This window comes from Lygodium microphyllum, chromosome 8, assembly GCF_053477565.2.
Source record: "Lygodium microphyllum isolate KBCC chromosome 8, Lygodium_microphyllum_v1.1.10, whole genome shotgun sequence".
Lineage (NCBI taxonomy): Eukaryota > Viridiplantae > Streptophyta > Polypodiopsida > Schizaeales > Lygodiaceae > Lygodium > Lygodium microphyllum.
The window spans coordinates 116,682,314-116,697,002 of NC_141142.1; the positions used below are offsets into that span (position 1 = coordinate 116,682,314).

At 41.5% G+C, this 14,689-nt stretch overlaps 1 protein-coding gene across 1 annotated transcript in view; it reads right to left on the bottom strand.

Moving 5' to 3' along the window:
• Positions 1–1,209: 1,209 nt before the first annotated feature.
• LOC148032775 (uncharacterized) overlaps positions 1,210–14,689 on the bottom strand; it is a 42,411-nt gene continuing 28,931 nt past the window's right edge. The window contains exons 2-5 of the mRNA XM_087683445.1: positions 13,122–13,305; positions 12,834–13,040; positions 12,545–12,739; positions 1,210–1,762 (exon numbers count right to left, since the gene is read on the bottom strand). Of these exons, the coding sequence (XP_087539571.1) occupies positions 1,604–1,762; positions 12,545–12,739; positions 12,834–13,040; positions 13,122–13,305 (745 nt within the window). The 3' untranslated portion in view covers positions 1,210–1,603. The remainder of the gene's footprint in view (positions 1,763–12,544; positions 12,740–12,833; positions 13,041–13,121; positions 13,306–14,689) is intronic.

A 14,689-nucleotide genomic window follows, 5' to 3' on the forward strand; every position in this document is an offset into this window, starting at 1 on the left:
GAGCCTCACACAATTGTAAATGTGAAGGCTTCTTGAGCCACACCTAAGTCATCAAGAAGTCGTGAACAAATCAACATCATTGATTTTTCAAACAATATATGTATGAAGCATGAAGGCCATAAGTAGGCTACTTTTTGCTAATGAAGGTATGCATTAAAGATAAAGGCAAAAGTAAAACCTACTTACTAGTGGGCATTCTAGCATAATAAAAAACTTGCCTAGTTAGAATCACAAAAAGCATACAACTATGGATCAAGACTGCATTGATAAAATAGGCAAAAATTATTGTGCCTTGTAGATGTTGAACAATCTACTCCACATCTTGCCAAACCTTTGAAATTATGCTTTACATAATTTCTTTCAAGCAACATTGCAAATTGCATATCCAACGAATATGATAGACATAAAGAAGAAATCCAATCACCTAAATCTTAAAAGGCACAAACATAAACCAAGTGCTACGAAAGTAGCCATAATCTTATGTGTCCAAATGCAAAAATTTCAAAACTTTCCTAAACACAAATTTATTTGTTATTTGTTGCTATAACAATCTCATATTTTTGCTATGTATAAGAAATGTTCAAGCAATGGCACAACAATCCCAACTTTGACATCTCAAAAAGAGTACAACTCAATTGAGTTGTACAAGCTGAAGTTTAACCTCATTTGGCCCAATGAACAACAAATTGTCAACACAAGTAGGCACAAATAAAGATCTTTTGTGTTTTACTGTACTCTATTGAGAAGACTATAGTCAAATAAGCATGCCCTCCATCACATCCTCATCTTCTTGTTCTTTTTAGAGTAGGACAAACCTACTAAGATTAACCATTTTGCTCTGCTTTGATAACTCTAAAGGCAAAAGCAAGTTGTAGAAGACATGTTGAAGACTTCTTGCAAAGTCCAATAGTTTTTCCTTGGAAGGGCACCACCTCACTCACAATGCAATAATTGCTAACATAGATTCTCTCTCAACACCCACAATGTGTTCTAGTAGGGTAGTGAAGATTCTATGCTTGTCACCATATTGATTATTTCCATATATATTCATTTTTGTACACTTATGTATAATTGTTATTACATATATCGCTATCACTATATGATGGTCAAACATGCATAGATTGTTTCTCATCAAACAGCGATTTATGCGCACCGATGTTAAGACAGCTTTACTTTAGATATCATCTACATTAGTGTCTGTTGTCAATATGAAGACCAACTTTGGCAATGCTAGTTTTGACAAGTAATATACGTGGAGTAGAGTTAGGACGTGAGCAAGCATAAGTTGAAATTCCAATTGCAAATTTGTATATCTGAGCTGTAGGTCACTTTCCTTCTTAGAAACTAAATAAGGAAAGTGCTCTCCCTGTACTCTCCCTATGATATAAGTTTGCAAAGAATATAATAGTGAGCATGCCAGCTTTATTTTATGCTACAAGCTGGCTAAATGCTTGTTTTGGCACTTTGCACTGGACATGACAGCAAAATGATAAGCACTCCATGGTTTATGACCCTTATACTTCCCCTGAAAACAAAAACATTGTACACATAATAGTAACAACACTACTACTAACAAGAACAAAAGAAACAAATCCAGGTTTTATCAACGATTGTTGATTGTATCATCCTTCTGTAAACCTCCAATGTCGAAGAAAAATGTGTTCTCCTCCCAAGAACCATCTTCCAAAAACCTCTCAAAAAACTCAGCTTGACCATCATGACCAACTGAGAATATTACCATGCTCCTCGATCCATAGCCCCCCTGTAAACCAAAAGAAACATAAGAATTAGCTTCTGTACAAGGCATTACACACTCTCTCATGTTTGCTGCTAGATGTAGACTTGCCTCACCAAACCCCCTATCCCCCCCTAGAGAAAAAAAAACAAAAAAGAAAAATGCCCATTTCCCGCAAAACCCTGTGAACACTACCTGATCAACATCAGACCACCATGCTCTTGAAAGTCCATGTGCTGGGATTTTGCTTTTCCTTAGATTAAAAGTAAAATTCAAGGTGTAATGTATTCCTAGAAAAAAAAAATTTTGAGGGCTAAACACCTTCCGAGGAAGAGAAATGGAAATCTTTTCTAGAGAAGCTCAAGTAAATATGAGATCTGTGTGAAACATGGAAATTTTGACATGTTTAACATAAACTGTAATTTGCAATTTACAAAATAGTTTTCATTAGTAGATGCTTAAAGTTGTTGATTTTCAGGTGTGAAACGTGTGCTGCAAATGCTTGGATATGCAAAGGTGCAATATCATAAGTGTGCAGGTTGTGAGTGATTATTCCTGCAATTTCTTTTCAAAACAAATTTAATCCCTCCTGCGCATAAAAAAATCAACCTCAGCAGAAGATGTTACGGCTGGCACTTAGTAAAACCCAGCTGATCTCACATCATCCGCATCAGGGTGACATCAATGTACAGAAAGAAAGAGTTTGCTCTGCCCAGAGAGAGAGAAAGTGACTAAGGTTGCAAAAGAAGGTAGTGAAAAGAAAACAGAAAGTTCGGGACAAAATTTTAAAAGAGAAGCAAGAAAAGACCAAGTAAAAAGTTTTGCCAGGACTAGCAAATATTAAGCTCTATAAAATTCATTCCAGTGATTTATAAACATTATCTGCAGCATACCATGCACCCTACTAACCATAGTAATTTGAGCACCACTGCAACAAGCTAGGAGACATTCTATATTGTATACCCAAAGATTACATCACCAATGTCCCAGTTGGCAACATGTGATAGTATTCAGGCAAATTTTACATCATCATTGTCACAACTATGCACTATCAACATCTTCTGCACAGACTACTTGGCAATTTTGTCTTATGATGATAGAGCTCAAGAATCATATAGTGACTTGTGTTTGACTATATCAGCATTGCTCATGATATTCTGAGACTTGCCCGCCATTTTCTTAGCCCTGCTTGTCATTTTCTGCAAATCTGAGAAAAAAACCACAAAAGCCCTAATTTTCTAAATTTAGGGGTTTTCAAAAATTGTAGAATCTCATCCATCTTCCTCATCTCATATCCAATTTCAAAGAAATTTTCAATTTCTCACACTCCGGACCCAAAAATTTGGGGATTTTCAACTGACTTTCCCAGTTTCTAAAATATCTCGAAATATCTTCGAGGAACTTGGGGCTTTCACCTGATTCAAGTTCCCATATGTGAATCTCCACCAAAATTGCCAACATTGCGCAATTTCTTCAACATTGGTACGAGAAATTTGAGGCTTTTCAACTTTTTGGCTCCGGCACATATCACGCGATGGATTCCAACTGCTGTTCATTGTTGGCACGCATCTTGATGTGACATTTTTGCAAAAATTCAACATATAAGTTAAAATTTTCTTCCAATTTCTTTGAAATTCGGTGAAGAAATTTGGGGCTTTTACCCGACATGCATTCCAAGGCAAATAACAAGTGGTACAATAGTATCAAATTGTTGTGACAATCAAATTTGGCAGCAAATTTTGGGGACATTCGGCAAATTTTGGGAAAATTCAGTAAAATTTGAAAAAATTCAATAAAATTTGGAGACTCGGCATTAAATTGTTCTAAACTGTATTTTTTTGGGCACATACTTCGAGGTGAGGTACAACAATGCATTGCTGCCATTTGCAGGCTGAGTGCTGATTCATGTGTCATTGGGTACGTTCAGTAAGATTTGCGACAATTTGGTACTTGCATTCTAATCCCATGGGGATTTTTGGTACTTGGAAGAGTACATTCTATAATTCAGTATTGAAGTATTTGGCTGCTGATTTTTGTGCATCATTGACAGAATGGCACATCAAGGGCATAATGATCAAAGCAACATCCTTGGTGTCCCAACTTAGGAGGACAAGCTTGATGACACCAACTACCCATTGTGGAGTTTTATGGTGGATAGGTTGCTAGTGCTACTACTGTTACTCCTCCTACTAAGAATCAACGGAGGTGGGACTTAAAGGATGCACAAGCACCATCTTTAATTGCCATAACAATGGAAAGAGCTATTATTCGACACATTTAGTCTTGCACGACCTCAAAAGTTACTTAGTCTATACTTGAGCCCATGTTTGCTGCACATAATAAGGCTAGGGTATCTTATCTCTGCAAAGAGCTAGCTAATGTGAACATGGATGCGGGTGATAGTATGACAAATCACCTTATACACATACACGATTTGCATGAGCATCTACTTAATGTTGATGAGATTATTCAGGATGCAGAATTGATAAACATCACACTAAACTCTCTTCCTAAGTCATATCTTGATTTCCACACGTCTTGGATGTTGTCTTTGAGGAGGAACAACAGTCCCTTATATTTGTGGAGTTGAAAAGCCTCTTACTGCAAGAGGAACAAGCTCGAAAGAATGTTGCATTGCGTTTAAGTGATGTGGCTATGCTCTCAAAGTACAAAGGCAAAGGAAAAGTCGGGCAAAATGTGAAAAATCAACAAAAGGCTAATGTTGGACAGCCATCAAAAAGGGCTGCCCAAGACACACAAAAGTCCAAGAAAAAGGGAAAATGTCATTATTGCAAGAAACTTGGTCATTATATGGATGAATGCAAGAAGAGATTGGTCAAAGAGAAGATGGATTATGCACTCACGCTATCTGGCACCCTATATAAGGGTCTCTTTTTATTGGATATGTATAATAGTAAGTCTCATGATACTCTGGCAATCAGTACTCTTTCACCCACCATACAAAATATGGAGCTACGGCATACCTACTATGAGCATATGAGTTTTGGTACTCTCATGACCCTTTAGAGGTATCAGATGGTAGATTCATTGTCTCCAGTGAAGACCCCGCAATAGGCAACGTTCGCATTGTCACAGCCTTCAGCAAGGGCTGCGCGATCTCATCACTGTCCGCAACGCCACCGACCTCTTCATGTATGCAAGGGATGTATTTTGGGGAAAATGCATATGTTTGCTTTTAATAAGGATGGTGCAATGCGTGCTGTCTAGAAAATACAACTCATTCACTCCGATATTTGTTGTCCCATGAGAACACCTACACTGGGGGGTCATCTTTATTTTGCCACCTTTATTAATAACTACTCTCAGTATACATGGGTCTATGGGCTCTTCAGTATGTGAATCATGTATTAATCATGCATCCACTAAGGCACTAAAGACGATCACAACGTTTGAAGCTTGGCATGGCAAGAAACCCAAAGTTGATTGCTTTTGGGTGTTTGGATACATAGCCCATGCACATGTTCCCAAAGAGCTTTGTGAAAAGCTCAATGATGAGGCTATAAAATGCATATTTATTGGCTACAACTTAGAGAGCAAGGGCTATCACTTGTCTGATACATGCACGAAGAAAGTTTTTGTCAATAGGGATATCATATTTGTCGAAAGTGCTGTGTTTTCACATGATTTGTTTCAAATGCCAACCACCCATGATATTGGTGATGTCTTTGAGGGTCTTTTGCCACTTTCTTTGGAGTCCATGCTTGTTGTACATGGCCGGACAAACATAATACAGCAAGATTTTGCTACACCACATGCCCTCAAACAGCAGGGTTTTGATGATGGTTTGCCTCAAGAAATTGAAAATGCAATATAGCATAAAAGGGTTACTGCAAATCCAGCCAAAATAGTCCCTAGATGGCTATTACGCACTCTCTAGGAGAGTAGAATGGATGTTCCCTTACCTCAACGCACTAGAAGGGTTGCTAGGCATGTAGCATATGATGCAAGGGAGGGACCATTTGGCTGATTTTACGGAAGTAGATGATTGTGATGAACATGTATATAAGCTCACTACTAGATGAAGATGAGCCTACTTCCTTGGGCGAAGCTCGGCAAGATGTACATTGGACGCAAGCCATGCAAGATAAGTTAGACTCTATTGCTACTAATTCTACATGGGATCTTGTGGATTTACCATTTGGTAAGAAGGCCATTGGCACAAAATGGGTTTTTTAACTCAAACGCAAGATTGATGGCAGTATTGACAAATACAAAACACGGTTGGTAGCAAAAGGCTATGCGAGAAAAAAAGACACAAATTATGAGGAAACCTCTACTCTAACATCCCGTATAAGTACGGTGAGATGTGTGATTGCTATGGCTGCAAATTATGGCTAAAAAGTACATCAATTGAACATTAGGAACACATTTTTAATGGATATTCATATGAGGATATTTATGTATCACCACCTCCTGGGTCTGTAGTTAAGGGAAAAGAGTACATGTTGCATGGTACTCTAAGATTGATGCTTATTTGGCCAACAAAGGATTCAAAAATAGTCCAATTGCACCCACTCTATAGTTCAAGAATGAAGAGGGAGACTTGTTGATTATCATTCTTTATGTGGATGACATCATAGTTGTCAAGTACAAAAGGTATGATACAGTATGGTACGATAAAATACGTTACTAAATAATACCTTATGATTTTATAAGGTACGGTACAATATTAGTATGCAAAAAATTATTTTGACTTTTTCAAAAACCATAAATCATTAAATGATAGAACATTCAACACATGTTTAAAGTGGAAATAGTCATTTCATTACAAAATAAGATGAATATATGAGGGTAGATATCACGATTGCATGGGTTGCATGCAACATGCAATACAACTAGAGTCTAGTACATACATGGTCCATGAATGATGCATCATAGTGGCATGTGGATACAATGATAGTAGATATAAAAAAGAGAGAGACCTATGAGTCTATAACGAGACATCGCTATCATCATCATCATCATCATCAAAACCATTTGAGTACTCATCAAGAGAGTCTGGAGATAACTCCTCAGCATTAGATGATGAGACACTCTCATACCCATCCTCATTGATGAGGTTACCATCATCATCAAATGATCGCTCCCTAAGCGTTGGCCATATAAGCAAGGGGGGGATGTCATCATAAGACATGAGATTTCAGCTACTAGAGCCCTACCTTACATATGTCTACAAGCCACTCAAACCACCCCTCCTCAAGGTTAGAAGGTGCTGAATGACCATACCTCTACTACCACCTACTCAAACTCTTGACCCACGAGCACATCGATTCCATAGAGTGGACACCACTATCTCATGCTCATCCCACTCATTCCTTAGAGTGGACACCACTATCTAGCGCAAGGCAACGGACCGCACCTTATAGAGGTGCTCAAGTAATAACCACATATAAGGAAAGCGAGTTGAAGAAGACTTCTTCAACTCGAGTGTCCTATGCTCGCGATACATTGCAAGCACCCTTACCTCTACCATGAAGAATGTGACACTTGATGTGGCTTTGCGGACCACCCTCTTCATGTTAGAGGTAGAGTCATCCCCCGGACAAGCAGTCGGACACGTCAGCATGGTATGGCAGTGCCACATCAGCATAGTACGGCAAAGGAAACGTCAGAAAGTGCCACATCAACACAGTATGGATGCCACATTATCAGCTGCAGTCGAACAGTCTGCAATTGAACAGTTTTACTACAATCGGCTACATTTAGTACAATCGACTTGGTGCTGGGGATTTCCTATTTTTTGGCTATTTATAGCCAGTTTGTGGCACACTCCAGTATTCATTATTCAGATTCTACTCTTGAGATCTATTGGCTGAGACGGGCTGACAGAGATCGAGGTCATCAAGTCAGAGAGACACGCAAATATTTCCTCTATCCCCGTGTATATTTCTGCACTCTTGAGATCCATTGGGTGAGACAGACTGTGCTCGGGCTGACAGAGATCGAGGTCATCAAGTTGGAGACACGCAAATATTTCCTCTACCCCGTGTATATTTCTGCACTCTTATATAACATACTACACTGCAGATTTTCTTCGTATACACTGTCTTCTTTTCTTTTTCTCTCTTCTCTCTGTGTTCACTCTCTCTCAGTCTTTGTCCTACGCTTCCACTGACATAGTATCAGAGCGGTGAAGATGGACTGAGCCTATCTGAAGAGGAGATTTTAGTGCGACACAAGGCTGCGTTTCCAAGATTTGAGGGCGAGCGGGAGTGCTGTGCATCGGATCAAGGTCAAAGCAAGCATGGGCGTGCGGAAAAGGAGTCTAATCGGTGAATTTGTTGCAAGTTATTGTTGTTTGAAGGGGAGGAAGGCTGCATTTTAGGTCTTCCATTGCAGATTTTACCTTTTCATCGCCCCCGGTGGGTGAAGAAGGTACGAGCAGAGACGGAAACAGCCCTACCAGGCTGTGGTTACATAGCCAAAGGGGGCTGCTTTTGCATTTGTGCAAGCATTGCAGGTGAATATGTCTACAGAGGCTGATTTGGAGTTCCAGGAAATCATGGATAGGAAGATGCCTGTCCTACCGGCTCTTCCATCGGATCAGAAGCTTGATGGTGACAATTACCGCATCTGGCGGGTGATGATGTTGGCCATTTTGGAGTCTTATGATTTGGAGGAGCTTGTGTTGGAGAAGATCAACCAGTCCTCAGTCCTAGATGAGTCCAAACTCTCTTCCAGTGCTCGTGCGGAGTTGACCAAGGCCCAGTCTCATTGGGACAAACTAAATGCCAGGATTCGTTCTTTTCTTTTTCTGTCTTGCACTAGAGCCGTAATAGCTCACATCCAGCACTTGTCGGTGGCTCGAGAGATATAGTTGGAGCTCGACCAAATGTACAATTGGATGACCTTGATGAAGAGGGTTTCTTTGGAGGTGCAGATGCGAACCTTGTCCGTGAATAAGTCTTCTTCGCTTCGGGAACACATCAACAAGCTTCGGCAGCTTCAAACGCAGGTTCAAAATGCGGAGAAGCCTATTTCCTCCGAAGACATGGCGATCACTTTACTGTCCGAGTTGCCGCCACGATTCGGTACTTTTTATTCCGCCCTTATTGCTTCATGGCAGGAGTCAACTCTTCGGTGGGAAGAGTCGATTCCTATGGTCTTGGACCAAGAGGAACAATTGAAGGGACAGAATGCTTCCAAATCGGAGAGGCATTGGTTGGTGGTCAAGCCTCTCAGAAGAAGGGAAAGGACCAAAAGAAGAAGAAGGAGAACCACAAATCCAAGAAGGACAAGGAAAAGGAATCGACTTGCCATATTTGTGGTAAGACCGGTCATTGGAAGAAGGATTGCCCCGACAAAGACAAGGACACCAAGAAGAAGAACACGAGGGATTCTAGAGCAGTGGTTGCATCCTCATCAACTGCTTTTCTACACTTAGTAGTCATTGAGGACTCTACATCGAAGACTTCTAATGCTGCGATGACAGCTCCCCAGGCTCGAGAGTGGATTGTGGACAATGGTGCCTCACGGCACATGACTCCTTCTTCCGATGGTGTTGCCCATTTGCGACCTTCACGTGGGCAGATTCTCATTGGAGATAGCTCTTCTGTATCTATTGTTGCACGGGGTGAGATGCAGCTTATTCCAGATGGATGTGGTGGTACCCACACTTCCGAGGTGTTACATGTGCCAGGCTTGGGGTATCATTTGCTTTCGGTCCATAAGATTTGTGCTCTTGGTCTCTTGGTGGAGTTTCACAGTGATACTGTTCGAGTCCTTGATCGTGGATCGAGGAAGATTCTCTCTGCAGGGTATGAGGAGGATGGCATCTACAAATTGAAGTCTTCTACAGCTCTTACCTCTCTTCTTCTTACCTCTCAGATACAGTCCGAGCTATGGCATGCTCGGTTTGGCCACTTGAACTATGAGTATCTTCAGAAGGCATCGTGAGAATCGTTTGTCTGAGGTTTGCCGAATATAGTGGTAAGCCATCAGCCATGTGCCTCTTGCATTCGTGGAAAATTGCATCTAGATGCGATTCCCAACAAAGCTTCGAGGCGGTCTCTACTTCACCCATGGAGCTTGTATCTATGGATCTTTGTGGCCCAACGAGGATAGAGTCCTTGAAGGAGAGCTTGTACTTCATGTTGATCGTAGATGATTACAGTAGGATGACTTGGGCCTATTTCTTGACTTTGAAGTCGGAGGCTTTCTCTCACTTCAAGGATTGGCTTCTCTTTGAGGAGAACCGTTATGGTCGGCAAATAAAGACCTTGTGTTCAGACAAGGGAGGTGAATTTATGTCTAATGAGTTTGCTCGTTTTTTAGCAAATAGAGGCATTCACCAGGAGTTTGCTAATACCAACACTCCCCAAGGAAATGGCATTTTGGAGCAGAAGAACCAAAGTGTGATCAAGATGGCACGCACCATGATGGAGCATCGACAGACACCTCAATTTCTGTGGGCCGAGGTAGTGGCTACCACAGTTCACATCCTCAATCGATCTCCCACTTTTGCCGTTGACAGGATGACACCTTTTGAGGCTTACTTTGGGACTAAGCCTAATGTCTCTTATTTCAAGATCTTTGGGTGTGACGCTTATGTGCACATCCCGAAGACGCAACGTGATAAGTTCGAGGCGGCTTCCCAATGACAAGTTTTTGTTGGCTACAACTCCCAATCTCAAGATTATCGTCTGTTTGATCCCGTCAAGCGGGATGTCTATACGAGCTGCGATGTGCGGTTCGTGGAAATTCCGGCCACAAAGAGGGGTGAGAAGCACCCTGTTCTTGGAGATCCAGGGGAGAGTTGGGCTCCCGAGACAGTTTCTTTGAAGCCAGAGTCTTTTGATGGAGATTCTTCTTCTGATTCAGAGTCTTCACTTCTACCAACCACCCCCGCGGAGCTTCCATTGGTGGATGTTCCTGAGTCTTCAGCAGATGGAGAACAACGGGGAGAGATCCCCGGCCTCCTCCTCATTGGGCCCGTGATACACTCCAAGATTCAAGGATCGAGGGGATCCCTGAGAAGTAAAAACTGCAGGATGGACCGCAGAGGTCACGAAGGAACCAGGCGCATTCTACGGAGCTTGTTTACTCCAACTAATGTTTGCTAACCCATGTTATGCAATATCGTGAGCCCACTTGAGTGAAGGAGGCTTTGCAGTCTAATCATCAGCGGAAAGCTATGGAAGCCGAGTTGGAGGCTATTGAGAGGAATGGCACTTGGTCTCTTGTGCCTCATCCCTCTCACAAGAAGGTGATTTGTGCCAAGTGGGTCTTCAAGACCAAGTACCTTAGCGATGGTTCTTTGGACAAGCACAAGGCTCGCCTTGTTGCTAAAGGTTTTGCTCAGCGCCCTGGTATTGATTTCCATGATACTTTTGCCCCCACTGCTCGTATGGCGACTATTTGAGTTGTTCTTGCCTTGGCTGGCTATAGGAGATGGACTGTCTATCAATTGGATGTGAAGTCGGCCTTTCTGAATGGTGACTTGCAAGAGGAGATCTATGTTGAGCAGCCTCTTGGCTTTGGATCCTCGGATGGGAAAGTTTACAGGGATTCTAGAGAGCTTAATTATATAGGTTCACCGATTCATGGTTTATTTCCTTAATCACGAGTATCTGGTCTTGCTTTCTAAAACCACTTATTATGTGGACTACTAGTCAATGTAACTACCCGAGTAAAAAGTCTTAGTCGTTTGAGCTTTCCCGCTTGACTAAACTTTTAACTTCTCTTAGGCATCTCATTATGACAACAAATCAATGCCAATGTCTTACAACGTTCAAGGCTAAGGGAATTCTTGAGTTTGTGATATTCTATTAGAAATTCTGAAGGAGTTTCACAAATGTTGGCAGACTACTCAAAGGCTGTGTCCCTTCTACTAAAATGCTAAAAAGAAAGAAAATGTCATGACTCATGAGCATCTGCTGTACATGGTGAAATGATACTTCTAGTGTACCTACATTGTTCCATCTCAAATAGAAGATGCCACTGTATGCCTTCACATATTTTATGAGCACATCGTCCCATGTCCCTATAAGCCACATGGCCCAACATTTAGGTCGCAACCAATATTAGGTGCATGCAAATGAGGTGCTTCATCCCTTGGTATATGGAAGGTCTGCGAAGTGGAGAGATGTGCATCCTAGATGCAGTAGAAAAGGGAGAGAGTCAAGATAGTGAACCACCCTTTGGCAAACATTGAGAATATTGTTGTGGAAAAATAAAATAGTCATGGAAGTGATGGAACTAAAGCATCATATTCCATTTCGAAGAAGCTACCATCGCACCCAAAGAACCTTTCACAATTCAACTACTATCTCTCACTTTTTCCATGGTTTTTGTGGCAAAAGTGAGAGAGAGTTCTTGAGGCAAAAACTGATTATAATCCTCCATCTAATAAGCTAGAGCTCAAATCAGTAGATGAAAAGAGCATGCTTGATTTCCGCACCAAAACTCACAGAAACATACTTCCCACATGAATTACTACTTCCACTATGTACAACCATGCTATGAAGCTAATTCCTTTGATATGAGAAACTAATATCCTATACAGGCTGCTGAAACGCACTTATTGAGGGTCACTTGTGAAGGCTTTCATATTATGCAAGTACCAACTGTGACAATTGATCAACCAATTTTCTGACTCCCTTAGAGAACTTCATATGACCCGGCAGTCGGCTGCAGTCGCAAGTTTTCCTACTGTTTCCCCTGCATTCGTTTTGCAAATTAAGATTGTTATTAGAGGCCTAATCAACAAGGATGTTGTTCTCTTAGTGAGTCCCCCCTTAGCGAATGGAAGTGACATAAGCATTTCCATAGTTAACAATGCAACCGAACCTTGACTGTTGTGCAATTCACATAGACCGAGCTTAGCTCATATTCGTGCTCCAGGGGATAGCCTGTTCGAGGCAAAGATGCTTCATCCGCCTTGGTGCTATCTTTAAGCAGATCTTCTATTACACGCTCCTTTGGTATTGTAAATGGCCCCACCTCTTGCACCAAGTTTTCCAGAGTTTTCCGGCCTCTAAGAACCTTCGAACAAAAAGTTAAAAAGCATCATTACACAGGTTTATCTTGCAAATACTCACAAATTGAATCAGCCTGTTGCACACGAAAAAGAACTAACCTTGGGCCATGGAGTATTTAGAGAAGCATTGCATAGGACATGAAAGCCAGGTAAAACATATTGTACTGGAACAATGTCTCCTCTAGGTCGATTTGAAACATATGCCATTTTACCCGTGCACAGATCAGCTACTAACAAGTTGAATCCATTGTATTTGTCACCTGCCGCAAACATCTCTTGTGCATACTCCAAGGGATCTTTCGAGCTCTGTAAGGTGGAATTGTCAAGTCAAGAATCTAACCAAAATAATGGGCATGATGCATGCATGGATTTGTGCTGTGTACTCACACGTAAAAATGATGTTGTAAGCTCTCCCCTGCTAGCCACACCAGTTCGGCTATGTGGCTCCCTGAAGCTTGTCACTAAAGCAATTCTACCACTTCTTGTGCAACCAAACCAAGTTCCACCTCCCAAAAGATCTTTCCCTGCCAAGATATCCTCCTGTTCCCACCAATGAGCAGGAACTGTTGGTCTGTATACAAGGGATCAAGACATTTGGCACACAGATTTCAAACCTTTTTTCTCTATCATTTCTGGCAAATGTAGAATAATCTGATATCTTTGAAAAAGCAAGTCTACACTAGCACATAACAACTGATTGGCATAAGAACCTATCTTAATGCCTACACACCTGCATGTGAGATGAAAAGACCAGTAGTACTGCTAGCACACTGGAAATAAAAAACAGAATGGCAAAGGCACAACTGAGAATTTGGCTACGTCTTGCCATGAACTCTACAACAAAATATTCATCTGAACACTGAAACAAGTAAAGTCCCTCATTAATATTAATTTACCTGAAGACATAGCAGCCAGAAACATCAGAAATGTTTAGAAATGAAACATCAACAATGTGTTTTGTAAGTTCTTTCAAGAGGAGGTAAAATTAGAAATGTGGGTTCTTTTATAAGTGGATTTTTTATAGTTTTAAGCTAGGGCAAGAGGCTTTAAAACCTCTAAGGAACTTTCTCTTAAACAAGAAAGGGCCAATTGAGCTTAAGTGATAATACATGGGAGTCTATTGAGAATAATACGCTACACATCCATGATCCATTATTGACTTATGTCAAAGTTTAGACTTGGGACAAGCTATACTATGGTTCAGACCTAACACATTATGACTGGTGCTATGGCCTCTCTACAAGCAGAAGGACTGACCACTGGGTGCATCTCCTGCCACCAAAACAGTCATGCCACTAAAGATTGTCCTCATCAACCTTTTCTCCCTACCCAACCAAAGCACATGCGTCTTCCCCCCAGCACTCATTGTGCCACCTCACCTTTCTAGGCTGTAGAGATCATTCTACATCGGCTCAGTTTTTTATGCTCCAAGCAATAAGACATATTCAATGGGCACTAAGTCCTTACGAGCAAAAGAAGGCTCTAAGACCCCATGAGGCAATCAGCCCTCCTCGAGACCGCCGCAATGTGACGCACAGATTTTCCCCACCCATTTTCAAGTGCAGTGGCTTTCCTGGCCATTGGTTCTGCAATCTGCTCCATCGAGAGAGACAATGGCTGTTGGGTATCATCTCCTCATCCATGCACAACATCAAGAGATGATGGTTGTTTGTAACATACCTGCAAATTGATTCAGGGGCTAATGTTTTTGGTAGTTGCCAAGGGCCAATTCTCAATCGCCGCCATTTGTATTCCATTGGAATGACCGGACTTTGATCTAATTGAGTAGCCCTAGGTCTACCTGCATGAGCTAGTTTTCTCTAGCCAGTGTGGACTGCATTTCCAACACCCTGCCTCAAGCCACAACTTGGTTGAGGTCCTAGTACCACCCACGCTCAGCAACCTGAGCTTTGATACCAAGTTAGAAACTGGGTGGGGGGCCTTATACCTCCCCT